Here is a 22,125-nt window from a genome sequence, read left to right on the forward strand (position 1 = left end):
ATCCAGCCGATGGTGGAGTCATCACGTTTCACGAGCTCCACCGTGTAATGACACGAGCACTCATGCACGCTATGAGCCAGCGTGAAAACAAGTGCTTCAAACGCGATGCAACCATGAATGGTCCTCACAGATCATCACTGACATGTAGCTCTGGCCCCCGTGTGCACTGAAGCTGCGTGGCCGGTTACCTCTTACAGATACTTTTACTATCGGCTGCAGCGCTTCCTGGTGATCGTGTTACAGCTATAGTCAGGTACAACAGGGAGGCTGGCTATTCTCTGGAGGAAGAACAGCAGAAAATCCTGAATGTAGCGGCCTCCACGAGAGGGAAACGGGCGCTACTGCTGCAATCGGCCCTCCTGTGACTCGCGTTGCGTGCCGCTGCCAGCGAGCAGTCCTGTGACATCTATTACTTCATCAGCGATGCCCTGTAAACACGGCTAAACCACTCAAACGTGATCTAATGCAACACAAGTGAGTTTGCATCTTCGCTCTTTCTCTCCCGTTTGATTCCCATGGGCTACTGCTGCGCTCCATAGAACACGATGTACCACACAGGACGGCGCTACAAAGGGAGACGCCAAGGGCCAAAGCCGAATCCCTATACAGGCTACCAGGATGATCTACTAAAGAAAAAACACATTCATCTGTCCTCCTATCATCTCGCCATTTTTCTCATTTTTCTATTTTTGTGCTCTTCCATCCTTGTCCCCCCCTCCTGCCCTTTTAACCCTCCCGCAACTCCTCGCGTGTCCATTTAGCCTCTTTATGACAGTCGACCCATCATGTGAGCCACTGAGAGCAGGACTGAGCCAGTGGATGGTACATATGGCCGGTCACAGCTCTGCCCACACAATCACACTCTCCACAGGGTTTAGTGTTAGTGGCCACAGCAGAAACAGCTGGTGAACCACTGGCCAGAAGCTCGTCGTGCAGCTTTCCTCCCCAGAGTCAGCGATGTAAGGAGAATAGAGCGTGTAACACACAACTGTGTGGATGCTGGCGGTATGCTAATGTAACCTCAGCTTCCATCCTGCTGCTGCTGCAGTCATTATGGATTCATGGCAGTTTGTTATGGGATTTTTGATCTCTGAAAATGTGGAATAATGTGTCCTTCTAGAAACACACACAGAGGAGAGTGTCTGCCAGTCGCCGAAAAATGGTGCATTCTGGGAGTCCAAAACAAGGCCAACAAACAGCCAATGAGGGGATAGATGCAGATATAAGAGGCTGATCTGCTGCACAGTTTACGACTCAGGAAAATGCTCTATCGCGATAGCGCATGTTGATGATGTCATCAAGCTGCGCCTGTTTTGGTCAAAAGCATCGCAGCAGCTACAACCATTATCATCTGCAAATTATGCCGACAGTCATAGCAAAGAAATGAAGCACTTTTGAAATATGGGGAAAGCCAAAAACTGCGCTTCCTCCACTTCCGTAACATCGATTCATTAATGACTTTTATCGAGTGGAAAAAAAGTTGGCTTCATCCTCCAGCTTCACTGTGCTAATGTTATGCTAACATAGCTGTGTCGCTAGCAATCACGTAGCACATCATTATATACCAGGTAGTCCAACTTCAGTAACCCTGCAAACGCCACTGCTGTTTAGTTTTCTGTCTTCATTTATGTTGGAAGTGACAGCAGAGCTGTACGTTTGAATTAGTTTCAGAAATCTCTCAGTCAGAACATGCTATATCATGTTTAGGTGGAAACTAGCGAGCTAACTTCCTGCTAACTTCTAACTCCGTTAAATTTAATAACTTCTGTTTTCATGGATGCCTGGATGTTAAACTTAATTGTTACACCCGATAAAGCAGCAACGCTGATTATTTAATTAAAGATGAAAGAATTTAGACCGTTTTTAACTCTCAGTGTTCGTTTGACTTTGGGACCTGAAGAGACGGAGTTTTGGACCCAGATTACTCCGCGAAGCTCCTCCCTACGGCAGCCGTAATGCTCTGACCATCCATCAAGCAGTACGGCTTACAAAGCTGTACTAAAACATTTTTAACAGATTTCTGCCCAAATCGGTTCGAGGTCAGTAAGCACGACCAGAATTCATACATAAGGCCCACTCTCGATTTTTGAGAAAATTAAAGGATTTTAAGTGTGGAAAATATGTTATACAGAAGAAAAGAATATATCGCGATATATATCGTTACCGCACATGCTTGAAATTATATTGCGATATGAATTTTAGGCCATATCGCCCAGCCCTAGTTGTGAGTAATTCTAACAGAGCTGCAGTAACGCTGAAAACTCGCTCAGTGAGATCTGTGACACGTCCAATCCAATAGGACTGAGCCAGCTCTGTCCCGCATACGGATGCAAGAAAAGATCACAAGGAACCCAAAATGTTCTTTTAAAATTTAGCAACACTGTCACTGTTTTTCCTCTTTGACACATTTAAAAACATAATGGTAGCAGGATATTCCTCATGTTTTTAAATCTGATGGTTTCTGCTCTGAATTTTCTAAGAAAACGAACCTTCGTTATCTCCATAACAACCATCGGGCCTAAAATCTATTGTTATTCTGTTGTCTTGTTGTGTACCTGCTCAGAAAAACAAATCTCCTCCTTCTTAAAAAAAGCTCTGTTGACTCTCCGAAACACATTTGTTATGAGTCAGCATGATGATCAGTCAGCGGGGTCGGACCGTCTCAGCTGGTACGGTGCGTCCGTAACAGCGAGGCAGGCACAGCTTCTGTGAGTGTCGCTGACTGCTTGCTTTCACAGTAAATAACCACATCTCACATCAAACTGAGGCGAAGAACAGGAGCAACATCTCTAATAATCGTGCTTCCTGGGACGGTGTAGTGAAAGTGCATATTTGCATATTTCTAATCTTAAACGTAGCAGCCTTTGAAGAACCGGGACAAACAGCCGTGACCTCAGCTTCACCTCTGCAGCATGGACACTATCCAGCATGTTTTGAATCAGATTAAGATGAAAGTTATCTAAGATTAATGTATTAATTATGAATACAGCCTAGTATGCCTAATGGTTTTCATTGCCGTTGCCTCTGTTTTATCTAAATTAAAAATGTCCTCACATGTGGCTGTCACTGTTCTTAGAAACAAAAATCAGGTAAAATAATAAATCTGGTGATTCTTTGTTTTTACGTTCATCAGGTCCCAATCAGCCCAAATATGAAAGAGAAATTAAAAATGTTGCTGTGGAAGAGTTCAGGTCTCAGGAGGTTAAAGGCTGAGATGGTGTGACTGATGAATCGCTGACAGTGACGCCCACTGTGGACGACTGGTTCTTGTTGATTTGCCCTTTAAAAAAATATCTCCTAGTCACCTCTCTTCCCATCTCCCCCCCTTATCCTCACTCTTTATCCCCCTTTCGCCTCTGCTGCCATTCCAATTCTCCAAATTTCAAAGCTCAGCGCCATGGTGACGAGTGATGCATCACCGGAGTGGAGGTGGAGGAGAAGGAGGAGGACGAAGAGGGAGGAGAGCGGGGCTCGAGGAGGTCAGGGTGCAGGGCGGAGGGGACCACCTCCCGCGAGGCGAGAAAGCCTCTGCTCCTTTTGTTAACGGCACAATTGGGACCGTTTCCTGGGCAACGGGTGAGTCCTGTGTAGGGGGAGGGGGAGGACAAAAGAGGTGGGGGAGGAGGGTGAGAGACCGGGTGAGCGAGAGAGGACGAACGGGCAGAGTCGTTCACTCCTAAGACAGTTTGAGAACACACACACACACACACACACACACACAGTTACACACACACACACACACAGTCACACACACACACACACAGTTACACACACACACACACACACACACACACACAGTTACACACACACACACACACACACACAGTTACACACACACACACACACAGTTACACACACACACACACACACACACACACACACACACACACACACACACACACACACAGTTACACACACACACACACACAGTTACACACACACACACACACACACACAGTTACACACACAGTGAGAGGTTGCTGTGCTTCTTATTCACTCCACTGCCAATAAACACGGTGTTGGACATTAAATAAAACAAGAGGCTCTTTTATAGGCCAGGTCACGCTGGGTTTATCAGACCATGTTGTGTGTGTGTGTGTGTCTGTGTGTGTGTGATCAGCTGGGATACATCTTTACTAACATAATAAGCCTGTTAAAACGTGCCAGAATGCACAAAAAAGTACTCTGTTTAACACACACACACACACACACACACACACACACACACACACACACACACACACACACACACACACACACACACCCCTTAGCTCTCCCTTACACATCCATTCAGGCAGAGCGGGGTGGAGTATCTGGGTTATTCTTCCGTCTGTAACACGACACAGTTTATCTGCACTTGTAAACCTGAGACAACAGGCTGATCTGAGGAGGAAACGAGTGAGTCTGAGATTCAGAGCCGGCCGCTGATTATTCTTTGTGCAGCTGTGGACCCTTCATTCGACAAGCAATAACCCAAAAGACGTGACAAAACAAAGGCTATGATAACCTAGAAAAAGCTCGTGTGTCTAATTTGTAGTCAGCACATTTCCCCAACGCACTGACTCCTAATCTTGATGCTTTGGATTCACGTAAACAAGCCCAGTTATCCATCTAATGCAATTAACATCTTCAGTCGGCCCTGACCGTTGCGTGGTCCATCTGGCCTTGCCGTGACGGTCACATGACATGATTGTGAAAGCCACTGCCATGGCTCCATCCCTTATCTGCTTGAAAGCTTCTGCTAAATATAAGAGAAACCCTCCAAAAGGAGCTGCATTTGCCATAAACTGATGTTTCACTGTTATAATAAGAATATCTGGGCGCTCGTTTTAGCATTTGTTCATCATTGTTCATTCATTCAATGTCCCATCTGCCCTCCCGTCATATTTCTTTTCAAGATTTTCTTATTTAATCACTAGTGTACATATATTTATATTTATAGATACATGTATATTTAGTCATCTTTTCTCTTTTACCACGTCTCTCTAATATTTTGCTCCTTACTATTTTTCTATTTTCTTTATTATTTTATTTTATTATATTTTCTCCTACTGTATCATGCTGCTGAGTGACTGCTGCTCATCAAACACATTTCATTGCAATGTTGACCCTGTGCTAACTTGCATATGACAAATAAAACTGAAACTGAATCTTATTTTGACATTCTTTGGTTTTGTTGAGTCCTCAGTATCATTCAGCTTCTTTCTAGAGAAAATCTTCTCCTAACAAAAGATCCAAGTCCTCCAGTTTGAGCCTGACGCTCGTCCTTCTCCTCTGGAGCTGCGATCTGGAAAGTGCCTCCAACCAGACTGCAGCAGGTTGGAGAAACTTCTAGAGCATTAGAAACGATGCATAAATGCAGAAGAGTAGGACTTATAAACGACCTTAACCAAAGAAAAGTAATATGATCATCACCGAGCGGTGAACCACACGCCATCTGCTCTGCAGGCCGAGGATGGTTCATAGCAGCGTAATTGATTTCCTGTGATGGGCCCACACTGCTTCATATTCATCAGTGTGCAGCATCTCTAAATGCGGGGATTTGGGCCCAGTCCTTTCTCTCTTTTTGTGGTGCCAGTCAAATCCGCCACGCTCTCAGTTATGCTATGCGACTGTGGCACAGTGTCATTGTGACACAGAAATAGCCGATTCCCGAGCCCCGAGGCCACCGTCCCACTTCAGCTGCGAGGTCATACGGCGGTCAGCGGTGACGGATCGAGCGAGGATGAACACGGGAACATTAAAATCCATTTTAACAAATTGTGTGGTTTGTGTTACATTCTGCTCACAGCTGTAGAAAATAAAATACTAAATGTGCAAAACAGAAAATTCTGTCTGTGAAAAGCTGCACAGACCTGACACACCAAAGAAGAGTCATTAAAGTGCATTTTCAGTTTGTCTCTATCGGTTTGGAGCTCATGAGATCGTGACAAATTGTCCTACTTTCCTAAAACACTAAAATCTTGAACAAAAAAATACTTAAAAAGCAAGACATGAAAAGGGAACCACAAAGACTCTTCAGGGGGTTTGAACAGAAACTGTAAGAACGGCAGGCGTTGGTTCTCATCCAACTCCCAGTTTCTCCACGGTGCGAGGCATTCATCATCCTTATCACGCCCATTCAGCGGACCTAATTCTCTTTAAAATCAACTGTCAATTCTCATTTGGCTGCCCTCGACGTCTCACAGGCTTTGAATTCTCCCATGAGCTGGATCTGGGGCGAGTTATCTGGGAAACGAGAGCCAAGACTGGGCTCCGTGGTGTTGGAACCTGTTGGGTTTCCGTGTGTTTTCCAAACCCAAACAAGCACTAAAAGAGACTTAATTGTGAAGCCATGACCAATCAAAGTGAACACCGTCTAAACCAGAAGCGCCTCTCTCGCCTCACTGCGACACACACCCACTGATCAGGCGTAAAAAGCTAACCTGGCCTCAAACAACATGCAGCTGGTAACATTTAATCAGTCAGAGAAATGAAGACGTGAATAACGACCGTCGAAACACGTTTGAAAGCACCGCTGCACAGCGAGAACGGTGCTGGTACGAGCGCACGGTCATGGGACCAGTTTCATCTTTTCCAAACATGAGGTCGAACGAGACCACAGCTGTGACGCCGCGCACAGCCGGCCCGTTACAGTTACGTAACCTCCACCTCTCCTCAGCGCGTCTACACACAGCGCCGTGAACCGGGGCGGGCGCAGATGCACAGATGGTCGGCAGAGTGCTGCACATCCGCTACGCCGGGCAGGGTGGGGCCGGGCGAGGTTGAAGGGTTAAAGTGACGCAGAGAGAGGGAGCAAAGAGCGCGTGACGCGGGGCATCGATAAACTAAACACAGGCCGGCAGAGCGCCGAGCCAACACAGCAGTTTGGCCCGTAATTACTAGACAGACAGAACTTCACAAGGGATCGGCCGCCATAAAGGACGGGATTAACTTAATGAAGCGATGCATCTGCTCCGTGCTCCATCTTTTAGCAGCCATGACAACAGTGAGATGCTGTGGATGGTCAGTCTGTGGATTATCCACGAGGCTGAAATCACAACCCAAAACAATGAAGCTGTGTTTCCTTAAAGCCTGACTCGTTGGCTCGCTGCTCAAAGCCTGTTATATAAAACAGCAGCTGACTACATGTCGTGGTTAATCGCTCTCATCTGTCAACAGGCCAGATGTGCGGTTCAAACCCATCTCAGGACACCACGCCCTGTTAAGTCGCTGGCGTTTTAATAATCCTCTGTTCTCAGGGCCCAAAGGGACAAAAACGAAACCTTCATTGTCTGCTTAATGTTTTGGTAACACGCTGCAGCCTCAGCAGCTAGATGGGCCACATTTAAGTAGGCTGGCACCTCCTCAGCAAACACACAGCTGATCATGCTGACACCTAACGAGCTGCTCGTGTCCACGGGAGCAGAAAGTGTGCCACGCACACCGAATCACTCATTTCACATGTATGACAGACATGTGAATCTGCTCTCAAAACGTTGCGTCAGAACGCAGAGAAACGACCGAGGAACGGAGGCAGATTATCAGCACTGTGGACGCTGACTGGAAGCCCAACGGGCTCTGAAGGCTAACATGAGTGACCGGACTCACAAACATCACACGGCTCAGATCCAAACCTGTTTAACAGACCCTGTCCCTTTCACAGCAGTAACACAACTTCATTAAATGAAGAACTAAAAGGCTGAAGCCAACATAGAGTAACTGTGGTGTGTGAGACACTCATCGATCCCAAAAAGGTTCCAATTTCATCTTTAGAAGAACGAAGGAGCAGCGAGAGAACAAGAACGCAAACGTTCAAATCACTTTAACCCAACAGCGCCCATGTGACGTAGGGCTGTGCAGGTACGAGTACAGGTGAACACACAGGGAATTTACAGCAAGCATCACCTGTGGCTCGCTACATCCAGGCAGCTCTGTTAGCTAAAAACTCTGAAGCGCACAATTTCAGCTGTGTGTGAAGCGATCAGTGATCCAGGTCGTCGTCGCCTCGGAAAGAAAAGCGTCTGGACTGAAAATGTGGGAAAGAAGCTTCTCAGCTGAGAGACTGTTTCATGCTGTGGGCTGATCGATGTGATCGATCCAACAATCACTGAAGCTCATATATGAAATCCTCCATGACACTCTTTCATATACTGTGTGAGGCAGTTATCACAGCTCTGTTTAGTTTGGAGTCTAGAACAGCTGCAGCCGGCCGGCAGATCTGATTACAAGAATAATAACACTGTTCATGTGCCGTAACATTTCACATATAAATCTAATTATTGCTTTTTGTGCAAATTCTTGACGGGATTTAAGCCTTTTTAACAGCAGCTTTGCTCACCGCTGTTACACTGTCAATTACAAAATGTTTTTAAGCATTTTTAAATGTCTATTTCAAAATGTAAACTCATTTTAAATGTTGAAAAACATTAAAACTATTAAAGGCATTTGTGACCAAATCCAAAGTTAGCGTATCCAACACTGTGGCAGCGCGGCTTCATGAGAAATCTAGAAATAAAATATAACATTTAAAAATATATAAACTGTGTTAAAAACATACAGATTTCTTTTTTGTACAGTTTTTACATATTGCATAATATATATTCAGTTATATTCTATTATCCTTTATTTTAATTTAATAGCTTTTGTGAGTGTGACTGTTTTTTTGGAGGGGGGATAAATTTTATATTAACATATTTTTATTTTTTTAATTATAAATTTATTATAATATAGTGAAGAGCAAATTTTTTTTAATGAATCGCATGAATTTTGCTGCTGTCAGAGTTTGAGCGCCATAACTGTGAGAGAAAAACTGTCATTCCTTTAGTTTATATACATTTGTGTGTGTGTGTGTGTGTGTGTGTGTGTGTGTGTGTGTGTGTGTGTGTGTGTACAGATAGATGGTTTGTCTTTCTCAGATCACATGGCAGCGATGTACCGTACCTCCATGGCGAGAGCAGCAGTTTGCTGGTCGTAGTGGTTCAGGACGTTGGGCATGAAGGTGGAGTTGTAGGGCAGCCCCTGACACATGCGCAGGGTGATGGGCTCACAGGTGAACAGACTGTGGCTCCCAGCCACAGCATCCATGGGTACAGCAACACACACGGTCAGCATGGACACGGAAAGCACCCACAGGAGATCCATGATCCGTACGGGAGAAAAGAAGCAAGACCCAGGAGACGGCGGCTCACGGAGAGGGCTCGAGCCCTGTCAGCATCGTGGGCTTTAACCAGGAAGTGGGAAAAATTACCAGACTTAAGGACTATCTGTTTGCCCCTTCCTCCTCGTTAGATCACAGAGAAACACCGTGGGCTGAGCAGCGTAATCCAACAGGGCCAAGTTGGCTGCATCCATCACCATGACTACACTGAGTCACAGGGCCTCCATCACCTAGGTGATGCTGTGGTCCTTTAAGATGCTGAAAACACTCCTCCGTCTCCTGCCTTCACAGACGGCGATGATGCTGGAGGAAATATGAGCGACGACCCCCTGTGGAAACGATGCTCTGCCTGCAATCAGAAGAATACAGTACAGCAGCTTGTTAGACGTTAGTGGTCCAATAATTACAACAAGTGCAAACCAAAAGGAAACCTTTTAACTGAAAAAATGGACTAATTGTAAGCGGAGCAGCACACAAACGGCTGCTTTTCAGGTCACTGACTATGGCTGGGTTCTGCCCATCAGTGTCCACATTAAATGCATTATTAAACAGCAATAGATCATTACAAAATAAGCAAATGAGCGAGCATTTAAAGGGCAAGTCTGAAGAGATTTACTCTGCGTCCCGCAGTACTTCTGTAGTAATAACAGTGGTAATAGCAGCAGCTGTGGTAGTAGACACCTCCGACCATTAATAATATTATTATTTTTACAGTTATCTGCACTAATCACAGCTCAGAAACTGTTTAAGTCATTTATTAAAGTTATTTGTTATTTATAGAGCACATTTTTATCCATCGCTGCAGCACACACCCTTCCCAGCCCCGCACCTTTGCCCCCGACCAACACGTCAAACACGGCCTCTGCTCCGTCGCACCTGCCGGTGTCTAACCCGGCCGCACTTCAACTTTCATTATTAACGCGACACAAGCGCGTCCATTAGCCTACCTGTGCGTCAGCGCTAACGGGCTCCTCCTATAGCTCCTCACCGGGACTCAGGCACTAATTGCTGCTCATACATGGGAGTGTACTGCCGAGCGTTACACGGAGGCTCGTCGCGGTTGCCGCTGTAACTGACCCGCAGCAATAAAAACGAGCGACCTGAGCCGAGAGAAGCGTGAACGCGGCGCGGCGCAGACAAAAGATGACGGTTAGTTCATCCTGACTCACGGTAACCGCTCCGCACCGGTGCATTCAGTCACCGAGCCGGGCGGCAGCGGAGGCGGTGGTCTACGAGTAACACCCGCTGAATTTAACGCAACTTTACCTGAACGCTGTCCGCAAAATTCGGGGAGTAAGCGGGGTCTTCGCCGGTCCTCGAGTTGGTAACAATGACTGAATGTCCCTCCACCAGCACCCTCCTCTCCTCCTCTTGTCCTCTTCCTCCGTCCTCCTCCCCCGCTCTCCCCCCTCTACGTAGAGCGACAAGTGCGCGAGACTTTTTTAACGGCTTCCGCTACGGACTATCAAATTAAAAGCCTCTTCCACAAACGCCCGACTTCGTGGACGCCAAAACACGACTACAGTGAGCTTTAGTCGAGCTGAATACAGGTGAAAGAAGCGATACGCTGTTTGCCACCTTAGTCGCGGATGTTGGCCCAATTTATTGCAACATACAAAAATATAAAAACTTTTTTTAGTTCAACAATAAAAGTTAAAAGTGTTGAAAATTGTGCTTAAATGATTTACATTTGATATGCCCACCTTTGTTTACAACTCAGCCTGAACTCCCAGAGTCAAGCTTTCTTGTCATTTCTTTAAATATCCTCAGGAATAGTTCTCAGGCTTCTTGAAGGACATTCAAACAAGGGCGTCATTTCCAGGGGGGTTATGACCCCCCCTCCCTGGAATGTACCCAGATTTATTTATTTTGTTTGACAGAGGTCTTGCGTTTCTATCCAGGTATGTTTTTACTGCATTGGCCGTGTGTTTGAGATCACCGCCTTGCTGAAAAATAAAGAAATGGAATCAGATTCTTTCCACCTGGGACTGCATGGTGGATGAAAACTTGACGGTGCTTTTCTGTGTTCATAATTCAATCAGTTTTGACAAGATCTCCAACAGCACTGTCTGAAAAGCAGCCCCAGACCACGGCAGAGCCTCCACTGTTTTAAACATGGTTGTAGAGACTTCTTCTTGTACCTCTTTCCTGATGACCCCTCGACATACTGATTAATCCAATACTTGAAACGAAGAATTTCACATCCAACCTGTTGTCATTGATTTTCATCCCAGTTCTTGTGTGAAGTGGCATACCTCAGCCTTTTCTCCCTGTTTCACTTCCTGAACAATGGCTTCTTGGCAGCCACCCTTCAACTGAAAGCATTTCTGATGAAGCGTCAGTGAACAGTAGACCGATTATCTGAAGCTCCAGATGCATCTCTCAGATCCCGTGTCAGGTCTTGGGTGGATTTTTTCCCTTGTTTCTTAAGGACATGGCGTTTAGATATTGGGATCTGCTGCAGATGGTTTTGGCTGACAGCTTCCTGTTTGTCCTCCACATGTCTAGTTTTCAAAATGATATAATCCAGCTAGTACATAGTTAAAGCCAAACAGTTGTGCTCTTAAGTTTACATTAAGACATTTGTGTAGTAAATTTCACAATTCTGAACTTGTGTAATATGGCTGGTTTTTGGTTTTGCTGTAATAGTTTTCAGCTAACAGCTCTTTGGGAATCATCTTAATGGTGCAAAGTGATCGTTTGGTGCCAAACTGTGTTGCTGTAGGTGGTGTTTGTAGGTTCAGCTTAACCTTTGGGACCAAATATGCTTTTGCGACTGGTTGCTAGTGCTTAGTGCTTAAAAATACATATTTAAAACTGCTTCTTTGCTGACGTCCTGTCTGTTATGTGTAGAGTAAACAGCGGCTGTGTTAGGTGTTGTTTCATGCTGACTGGTCACAGGTCAGGTTTAAGCGGCTTAAAGACGGAGAGAAGGACGAATCTTTAAATCTCGTCAGAGAGACTTTGAAAGACTTCTTGGTGTCTTTGCTTTTCCAGTGAAACAAACGTTTCTTCGTCAGTCCAATAAAGAGTGAACTATTACTCTGAAGGCACAGGGCTCGTTTCCGGTTACACTCCCGCGTGTCTAACTTGACGCAGTTCTCCGTTTTTCTTCGCAGCAGGTTTTCTGTCCTCGTTGCGCGCGACCGCCCATCCGAGAACGAGCAGGCTTTGAATCAGAAACTTGTGTGACTGCTGGGAGTGAAAGCGTGGAGCTGGAGGCCTGCGGGACACAGCAGACACAGCCCTGAAGATGCTGTTGGTTTATGATTCTTATTACACACCAGCTGTTGGTTATTACTCCGTAAACAGATTCGTTTGTCCGGGCTTATTACTGCTGGTTCTGCTGCTGCGACAGTCAATAATAATGCTTTGTTTTTCTGTTGCTGTGTCAGCCAATGCGATGGTCTTTATAGTAACTGCAGTGTCAGGACTTCTGCACCACGTTTGTCATCATTAGAGCGAGGGAGGCCCGCACACTCTGCTTTTCTCTGCAGCGACACCCACATCACCGCCTCCATGTGTGTCACAGGCTGTGACAAGCAGGAGAGCCTACACTCACGGTTACTATGGAAACAAGTAAACTATCCACGGGGAAGTAGGAGAAAGAAGTGTGTGGGCACCAAGGCCGAGCGCGCACCTACAAAGTGAGTTTGGAGCTGGATTTCTTTCTGCGAGCTGAGGAGCTGCGGGTGAGTGAAACACCGCAGGACGGTGTTAGTGTTGGCTGGATTTTAAAAACATGGAACTATTAGGCACTCCTGCTTCATGTACACACATGAACACAATGTGAGGAAAAGCAACACATACCTGAGTAGCAGTTACTGTTTTTGTATCCTAGAGCATCATCTTTGTTGCTGTGATGGCACTTGCAGCAAGATCTTTTGCAAGCTGTTCGAAGACGCAGACCAAACGGAGCACCTGGACTCCTCTGAACAACCCGCGGGCCAACAGCAAGGTCACATCAGCTCACACTGAAACTGTGCCGTCAGCCAAAGGGTGGCTGTTAATCGTTTCAGTAACTTTTATAAGATGTACAGCAGTGTCGTAGAAAGTAAAACTAACTACATCTTTTGATGGACGTGACAAAATGTAAATGTCTGTGTTAAAGCTGGTGAAGTAGAAAAGGGGGACACAAAAGTACAGACCTGAGTACATAAAACAGCTCTAACAGTGGAGTCAAGCGACTCTCAGCTTCTTTTTAAATGTTCCCTTCGCTGCAGTAAGATTTATGTCTGTTTCAGCCTGTGCTTGCAGGACCAGGTGTTTGCCTGACGCACTCTTGAAACCCCCCAAAATTATCCACAATAAAATAATTTGATTACATCTAAATTGAATTTACTTTATTGGCATACATTCAGTTTATATGAAGCTAATTTTTCTTAATGACTAATTATTTAAATAAATAAGCCTTAGATTTTAATTTTTCTTTAAATTATTGCTTCCTGTTTATGCCGGCAATTTGATTTAATTTTTTTTAACATATAATGTGTTTAGTAAACACAGTCACAAAGCAGGAAATCATAATAATGTCCGTGGATGATCTAGACAGGCAATAATATCTAAATTAATTTGCAAATATTTGTTTTTTTACTTTATAGTTATTTTAAAGAAATTCCTTTTAATGAAATGCATTCATTAATTTATTTGCATCTGTGTACTGGTTGCATTGGTCACTTCATTGGTCCTGGTCCTGCTTCATTATGTAAACAAAGGCGCTGTCATTAAAAGTGTTTTGTGAGCTGAGCTTCTGATTATTTGTGGATCAGCAGCAGGCTGTGACTGCCCTCACTGTCAGAACAACACCGGGCTGGCTTTGCTTTAGTGTGGAAGCTTGAACGACATTGGCTCATTTCCTTGTTTTCTGTTTGACGGTGTTGGTCTTCCATAAATACCAAGTTCCTCGAAAGATTAAACAACTAAAAACTTTAAAACTGAATACTTTGGATACTATAGTTGTTAACCTTTGTCACTGTTGTCTCATTGTAGGTGTTTGAAGAGAGACGAAGCCTTCTAGCAAAGTGGGTATGTGTGAGCAGATGAATGAAGAAGCACCTAATGCGCCCTTACAGTGATCCCAGCGTGAGCTGAAGCCCACACAAATCCAGCTAGCAGTTAGAAACCATGCTGTGCTCACTGCTTTTCTGCTGTATTCTTTCATGTCTTTACCAGTTTGACAGGTGGTCTGACAGTCAGAGGAAGGCGGTGCTGCAGGACTTGGTGTTGAGCTGTTCAGTGGAGCAGCTCAGGTTCCTGAGCCTCAGTGTGAGCAGACAGCTCCCCCTGCAGGCCGCAGACTTCACCTGCCTGCTCCCCAGAGCCCTCTCCCTGTATCTCTTCTCCTTCCTGGACCCACGCAGCCTCTGTCGATGTGCCCAGGTACACGTGGATTCATTTATGGGGAGTGACGTAAAGTTTTGGCCCTTGTTCTTGTGAAGAAGTCTGGTAAATGAATGATTCGATCCTCCATGCGCAGGTGAGCTGGCAGTGGAAGAGCATTGTGGAGCTGGACCAGCTGTGGATGCCCAAGTGTCTGAGGCTCGGCTGGCTCCTCAGCTCCTCCCCGACACCATTCGAACAGGGCGTCTGGAAGAGACACTACATCCAGACAGTCCAGGAGCTGCGGCTGAGCGTCCTGCAGGTTAGGAGATCCCGAAGAGATTTAAACAATTATCCTACCTTTGTTTAACAACTCGATAACACAAAATAACATTAAAATCTAGCTTTCAAAAATCAAAACAAAATAAAAGACCCTTTTTTCCCAGGGTGCTTCATCGCAGCAGCAGTTTGTGGTTTCAGATGTCGCAGCAGCAAGCCGTGGTCACAAAGAGCCGTCAGAAATAGCAGCCATCAGGTTGGAGGAGTGTCCAGCATCCACCAAGCAGCAACCTGGAAGCAGCTCCAGCACAAGACTGAGACAGGAGAAGCAGCCAGGTGCACCCCCACCATGGAGAGACTCTGACAGACGTCCCAAAGACACACTGCGCTTCAACTACCTGGACAATCTGGACCCCATCGAACAGGCGCTGAGAGCGTAAGACGGCAGGGAACATTTGCTGAATCACGTCTGGCATTAATGAGGCTTTAAGGTTCTTTATAGTGACGGCCCCACAGTGGCTGTAGCTCAGGTGGTAGAGTGGGTCACCTACTAATTGGAAGGTTGGTGGTTTGAGCCCCGTCTGCTCCAGTCTGCCAAATATCCTTGGGCACGACACTAACCCTAAGATGCTCTGTAGTGCATCCGTTGGTGTATGAATGTGTTTAAATTGCAGAGAGAAATAGAATAGTGGGGAAAAAGTGCTTTGATTGCTCAGAGTAGAAAAGTGCTATAAGAACAGGTGCATTTGGCATTAAAATATTATAAATCCCAAACAGTGTCCTGTTAGCATGCACCAGGCGTCTGTGGAGAGAAAAAGTTCCCATTCAACAGGAAGAGACCTACAGCAGAACCAAGCCATCTGCCAAAATGGATATAAATGATGGACATTAACAACACATAGAGCTCTGACAGCTCAATGAATGCCTCGGTGTTTTTTAACCAGACATAATATGTGAAAGAAACTTATCAGTCATAGAGTAGACATCCTCTAAAGCACAAACTGCTTTGTCCTTGTTTATGGTTCAAATGGGGACCAATATTTATTATATCAACATTATATCCACAAAGGAACTAGAAACGTTTGAGCTGGGTTATGTCATATTTGGGGGCTCGTCCGGGAAATTTTAGACTTGCTTGTGGAGAGAGGGTAGCATCAGAGGTTTTTCTTCACACCGTGCTTTCATCACAGTGTTTTTCAGGTCTGGGAGAACCCAAAGACCAGGATATTGCAGGAGGGCATTTTAATTTATTTAGAGCTCGTGGAGGAACCCTTTGCAACTCACCTTAGAGTGGCAGTGCAAGAGTCAGCAGGTGTTGCCTGGACTTAATAGTTGATTAATTAATTTGCATTTCAGTAATTTTTCATGATTCTCAGTTTTTGACTTTCATCTTATTGGCTGCCCCATCAGAAGGTTTGAACAGGTGGTGGGTGGGGCGATTTCTGCCTCACAACTGTCTGAGGGCTGAGCGGTTTCACCACAGCGTTCACTTGCAGATAAACTGATGTCATTATCATGCATGATCGTTCCCCTTTACTGACTCTGCTGTCTTTCTCCAGGCAGATGAGAAACAACAGCGCCTCCACCTGCTGCACTAACACATCAAAGGCGGATGATGGGAAAAAGAAAACACTCTCTGAAGCAAATTATAAACTACGCAAAGCCAAATCGCTGGTAAACCACTCCCCATTCATCATCAGTGCCATATGGCTGTGACCTCCTTGTCTTAATCACAGGGAGATAATAAACGGAGACAAATCTCTGGAGACTGCATCCAGCAGGCATCATGCATTATGGAACAGCGTTTGCACAGCGGGAGGCAAATTATGCTGATGATGGTGTTTGAGGGAAGGGTGGAGGAGAGGGTGAAATAGAGGACACTGCTGCATCTAATATTCAGGCCTTGGTGGAATTACTGTATATTTATTTAAGATCTGGGTTTGCACTATACAGCATACCACACTTAGACTGTGTTACTATGAGGTCACATCTCTTCTTTCAGATGTTCCTCAGCTCCAGCAGCAGACCCCACAGTCTTCCTCATGATCAGACACAAACTCACCCCACATGGACATCGCACAGTATCGCTGATCACCCCGTCACTGGGGAGTCTGCTGAGCGCCTTCTCCACTTATCCCAGTGGAACGCCGGGATCCGTCCGAAGCCGGCGAGGACGCCGGTGCCTCGGCTGAGTGTGGAAGGGCTCAGGGCGTTCCAGCGTTCACACAGGAGCGTTCCCAGTAAGTTTTCACAGTTCCTGCTGTTCCTCTGGGCTGAGTATGATGTAACTCCACATCAACAAGAAACCCCCTCAGGACAAACTGTAGGTTCAAAAGCTTCTGCAGGAAAGTGACTGCGTGCAGTTTCGCTCCCAAATGCTGAGAAGAGATTAATCATTTACTCTGTACTGCAAAATATTAATATACTCTTTGTGCGCTTGTATAAAAAGTTATTTAGGTCTCATACAGGGCATGTTTTGCTTTAGCCTAACAATTGTGGAATATAACGTAACATAAGAGGTCTGCTTCGTAGCAGAAGAAACACTGAGTGGATAAAATGTAGCTTAAGAATGGAAAATGCTCAGAACTGATTCTTCAGTTTATGAAGGCGAACAAACGAATCTTGTTTTTTTTAAAAAGCAAATAATTAAGCAGATGTTTCTTAAACTCCAGAATCAAGGGAGGGGTGGATTTATACTGGTGTGATATAATTTGATTGATTTAAGCCTGTCCACAGTGTACAATCAGCACTGAAAGATGACACCAACAAAAGCTGCAAAGAGTCTGAGAAGCAGAGGAGGAACAGTGTGTGTGAGAAGTGGTGCAGGTGTTACCAGTCTTAAAAACTGTATTCGCTGACTGTAGGTGCACCCCTGTTTGAGGTTCAGCCCTGGACCGCGTCTGCATCACATTCGCAAGAGAAGAAGTAGATCGTCCCCTCCTGGAGGAAAACAGAAGTACAGTCTGCAACCTCAAGACCTGGAGCTTCAATCTTTCTGCACATGCAGTGTGTAACCCTGACTAGATGTAGACAGATGGATCATTAGGAAAAATATTTGACATTTAATTCTACAAGAGAAATGACAAAGAGACAATGTCACCCATTTGTAGACAGTAATTCTAACGTATTTCTGTATTAGTACTGTGTTAACAGACGGGATGGGCAAATTAACTTAGAACCCCCCCCAACCCTGTAAGAGTCTACAAAAAAAAAAAAATTGAGCCTATCCGCACTTGATTAATTACAACAATTAATAATTTCCTGATGATTTTATGACTCCAGCAGGTCTTCGGGTGCTGATAATAATGGACACCAATATATTTAAAGTCGACTTTTTGCTAGCCCAGATCAGCACATTACAAATGCACCATGCTAATGAGACGAGCTACTTAATGGTAAAGTGACCTCATTAGCTCGCACGTTTGTCCAAATATTTACCCAAATTTAAAAACAACAAGACTTTAAAATCTGAAAAACTTAAAGCATCAAAACAGCTGCATTTTATATACAGACGTTTTAATACTTCTAACATGAACATGGGTTATTCATAGACTTGACAAAGGCATTTGACTCTATAGATCCTGATATATTAATAAGAAAACTGGAACGTTATGGTGTCAGAGGGGTAGTTTTAGATTGGGTCCGGAGTTATTTAAGTGACAGAAAGCAGTTTGTGAAAATAAATGGTGGTTGCTCCTTATGTATGGACATTGCTTGTGGTGTACCCCAAGGGTCAGTTTTGGGTCCAAAATTCTTCAACTTGTACATTAACGACATCTGTAAAGTGTCCAAAGTATTAAAAATGGTTCTCTTTGCTGACGATACAAACATTTTTTGCTCTGGTGATGATCTGCAGAATTTATTGGAGGATATGACTAATGAAATAAGTAAAGTGAAGTTCTGGCTTGATAAAAACAAATTATCATTAAATTTGAATAAATCTAAACTTATGTTATTTGGAAATAGTAGTTTAAATACAAATGCAAAGATTCAAATAAATGGTGTTGATATTGAAAGAGTCAGTGAAAATAAATTTCTGGGGGTAATAATAGATGACAAACTTAACTGGAGAGCTCACGTAAGATATATTCATTCCAAAGTATCACGAAGCATTGCAGTACTAAACAAGGCAAAACAGGTATTCGACAGAACATCACTTCATATTCTCTACTGTTCACTGGTTTCACCATACTTAAGCTATTGTGCAGAGGTCTGGGGCAATAACTATAAAACCACATTACATTCACTTTTTACTCTTCAAAAGAAAGCAATTCGAATAATCCACAATGCAGGTTATAGGGAACATACAAACTCACTATTTTTGCAGTCTGAAATATTGAAAATTGACGATATAGTGAAATTCCAAACAGCACAAATTCTATTCAAAGCAAAAAATAAAGAACTGCCAGGTAATATTCAGAGTATGTTTTTTTGAAAGAAGGAAGTTATAATTTAAGGGGTTTTTGTAACTTCAAAACAATGAAGGTACGTACTACAAGAAAAGGCTTTTGTGTTTCTGTTCAAGGAGTGAAACTATGGAACAAACTGAATATGGAATTAAAGCAATGTCCAAACATAAAACTGTTCAAAAAGAGTTATAAAAATATGATCTTCTCGATCTATAAAGAAAAGGAAAATATTTAAATTAAGTGAATGTCTCTATTTAAAAACAAACAAACAAAAAATTCATGATGTGATATTATAGTATATAGTATATCAGAAATCTGTTCACTATTTTTATTACAAATTATATCAGTAAGGAAGCTGACTAAATATTCACTGATAATTTATGGGACAGGGGTGGGATTAAATAAGTGTATACTTCTTCCCACTCCCTTTCAACATGTAAATTAATCAGAATGTTTTTTTGTATGTAATTTGTATAGTATTTTTTTTTTCTCTCATTTCTTTTCTAAATGTACTTGTATATTGTTCACATGTTGAAATAAATTACCAATCAATCAATCAATCAAACACTTCAGTTTAAAATTGCTGAGTTATAATCAGCTGTAACACAAGAACGCCAAAACAAACGGTGTGTGTAAGAAATGTACCACCTTTATTATCCAGTCCACACGTCCCAGTCAATATGCAACAACACAGCAAAGCCATTTCTAACACCAGTGAGTCTGAACTCCAGAAATATGTAACAGTAAATGTCAGTTTGAGACAAAGTAACTGATTTTGATCAGTATTCAAAACAACTTGTCAACACACAGCATATGTTGGGCAAAGAGGGAAGCCTCATGTACATCAATTATGACAGACAATGTCATTTTTTTATTAATAATAATAAAAAAAATCCACTTCAGTCAGATATGAAATATCACTCTCATACGCACAGCCGGCTTCAAACGAGCTTTCACTCGTTGCATATAAACATGGCCTCCAAAATGTATGTATATATATATATTACTAAATACAAGAGAAAGAAACTTATATGAAAGACTGTGTTAATTTACTGTTAACTAATCAGAGGATGAATGTTAAAGACCAGGAGTGTATTTATGGCTTTTGGATTCAAAATAAAGTAAAACTGTGGATGTTTCACAGGTTACGTCCTAACACGTGTCGGCCTGCGGCAGCTTTTAAGGCAAATGTGGCGCTTCGCAATGAGCCACAGACACCACAGGGGTTAATCGTCACTCGTGGATGACACAGTTATTACTGTAATTAGGTCGCGTTGTAAAAAGGCTCAAACAACAGAGCGTACAGCAGTTGAACAAAAACAAAGTAAAAGTTGACTGCTGTGCACGAGGATTCATTGCTTCGTATAATAGACGTGCTGTCCTGATGCACCGGTGATCAGATGACATTACAAATGAACTAAAACTAAAATTAAAGCACAGATTGTCCAACCGACTGTGAGCAGGCTCGAAACAAAACCCCCCAAAATCAGAGAGAACCGTTCTTCTAAAACGACAGCAGAAGAACGAGCTACAGGCCGTGATCAGTGACAACAACCTTACACTCCGATGTTTCATTTGAGTTTCTCAGGCGTGAGTCTTGGAATTGCTCAGAAGACTATGAGTTTACACATGATCAAAAACCATATAAAAACAATCTGGACACATTTCCCCTCCCAGTCCAGGAGAAATGTTACTCAATTCTTTCCTCAAAGAGACTCAAAAACAAAAGTGGAAAACAGAATTTATTCAGAAAATTAAAGACATTTTTGGCTTTTCTTTTAAAGAAAGTTCAACAGCAAAGCCTCGCAGATTAAAAGTCACTCAGAAGACGGAAAACACACAATTATTGTCACGCAAGTCAAACACGACTGAGTAAAACGCGGCGGGTTCGGTGACGTCTTTCACCGACTTCTCATCAGTCGCACCCCTCAGCTTTGACACGCTGGATCTCACTGGACGTGCAAAGTCCGGTTTCATGTTCACAGTGGGTTTAATTCAAAGGCTGCTGGAGTTTGAACACAGAAAAGAGAGAGAACACACCAAGGTGCTCTTAGTGAAACATCGCCCCCTGCTGTAGTCTTCAGCCCTTCACGGCGACACAAACGATTAGAATGATTGTGCGTCTCATTGTGCGCGAGCCGACACACGCGAAGATGAAATATCTTCAGCGTCTGTCTGGATTTGAGGAGAAACAGTTTGATGGCCACAGTTCCAAATAGAAAATTGAAAAAGTACATTTTAAAGGACGTTTTCCTGCTGCCTGGGATCTTTATTTGTGAGCGCTGCTCGCAAAGCTCAGCACATGTGAGGCTGATAGGCAACCATCATTTGTGCTCTGACCGCTCGAGGCAATTATGTGAAGCTTCTTTCTTTTTGCACAGTGTGTACATGATCTGCAGGCTTCAGTAACTTGGAGGGAATCACTATGCAAATACACAAAAGTATTAACATCGACTCTTTAAATAATGTAAACATATACATCTTATCTGAGGTCAGAGCAGTGATCCTCTTCATATCTATTTATATATATATTTATATAAGAGAGAAGGAATATTACTGGAGCATCGTCCGGATGTTCTTCGGAGTGGTCTCGTCATTCAGGTGTTTTGTGGTGAATCTGAGGAGAAAAAGGAGTGGGAGTGGACGTTAGTGCACCAATGAAAACACCGAGGCCGCATAAAGAAGCTCCAAAGGAATTCTTGCTGACAAACACAAAAGCCATTTTCACATGTGCAGTTTGGACAGTTCTGTGAGAATCAGGTCAGGAAACTTCCCACGGTTCAGGAAACTGTGCTCCTCAGACACGTTCACACTGCTGTGGTTTAGACCAGCGGTCCCAACCCCCGGGCCAGCACCGGTCCGTGATTCGTTGGGAATCCGGACGCCAGAGTTGAGGCTCAGGTGTGAAATTTATGGGTTTTTAGTGTTTTTATTGTTGGGTGTTATGAATAAATCTTTTTTTGGTACTGGTTTATTTTG

At 43.8% G+C, this 22,125-nt stretch overlaps 3 protein-coding genes across 13 annotated transcripts in view; 1 reads left to right on the forward strand and 2 right to left on the reverse strand.

Annotated features, from left to right (window-relative positions):
- fzd3a (frizzled class receptor 3a) overlaps positions 1-10,729 on the reverse strand; it is a 25,705-nt gene extending 14,976 nt beyond the window's left edge. For 4 of the 6 annotated variants that reach the window (XM_082504572.1, XM_082504570.1, XM_082504569.1 and 1 more), the window contains exons 1-2: positions 10,406-10,727; positions 8,923-9,488 (exon numbers count right to left, since the gene is read on the reverse strand). In XM_082504572.1, the coding sequence (XP_082360698.1) occupies positions 8,923-9,123 (201 nt within the window). In that variant the 5' untranslated portion in view covers positions 9,124-9,488; positions 10,406-10,727. Of the gene's footprint in view, positions 1-1,894; positions 2,285-8,922; positions 9,489-10,405 lie in introns of those variants that run through there. The other 2 variants (XM_082504568.1, XM_082504571.1) reach the window with 2 other exon arrangements.
- Positions 10,730-11,637: 908 nt separating this feature from the next.
- Positions 11,638-19,008, forward strand: fbxo16 (F-box protein 16). Its single transcript, XM_082505434.1, has 9 exons — positions 11,638-12,831; positions 12,981-13,097; positions 14,129-14,164; positions 14,312-14,518; positions 14,616-14,780; positions 14,905-15,173; positions 16,297-16,411; positions 16,740-16,977; positions 17,602-19,008. Exons 2-9 carry the CDS (start codon positions 13,002-13,004, stop codon positions 17,664-17,666), a joined length of 1,191 nt encoding a protein of 396 aa, XP_082361560.1. The 5' UTR covers positions 11,638-12,831; positions 12,981-13,001; the 3' UTR covers positions 17,667-19,008.
- A 767-nt stretch (positions 19,009-19,775) lies between these two features.
- Positions 19,776-22,125, reverse strand: part of fam49a (family with sequence similarity 49 member A) — a 32,607-nt gene continuing 30,257 nt past the window's right edge. For 4 of the 6 annotated variants that reach the window (XM_082505438.1, XM_082505437.1, XM_082505436.1 and 1 more), the window contains 2 exons: positions 21,704-21,763; positions 19,776-21,151 (listed from right to left, as the gene is read on the reverse strand). In XM_082505438.1, the coding sequence (XP_082361564.1) occupies positions 21,142-21,151; positions 21,704-21,763 (70 nt within the window). In that variant the 3' untranslated portion in view covers positions 19,776-21,141. Of the gene's footprint in view, positions 21,764-22,125 lie in introns of all 6 variants that reach the window. The other 2 variants (XM_082505439.1, XM_082505440.1) reach the window with 2 other exon arrangements.

Source organism: Aulonocara stuartgranti (assembly GCF_965226115.1).
Source record: "Aulonocara stuartgranti genome assembly, chromosome: 15".
NCBI classification, from domain to species: domain Eukaryota; kingdom Metazoa; phylum Chordata; class Actinopteri; order Cichliformes; family Cichlidae; genus Aulonocara; species Aulonocara stuartgranti.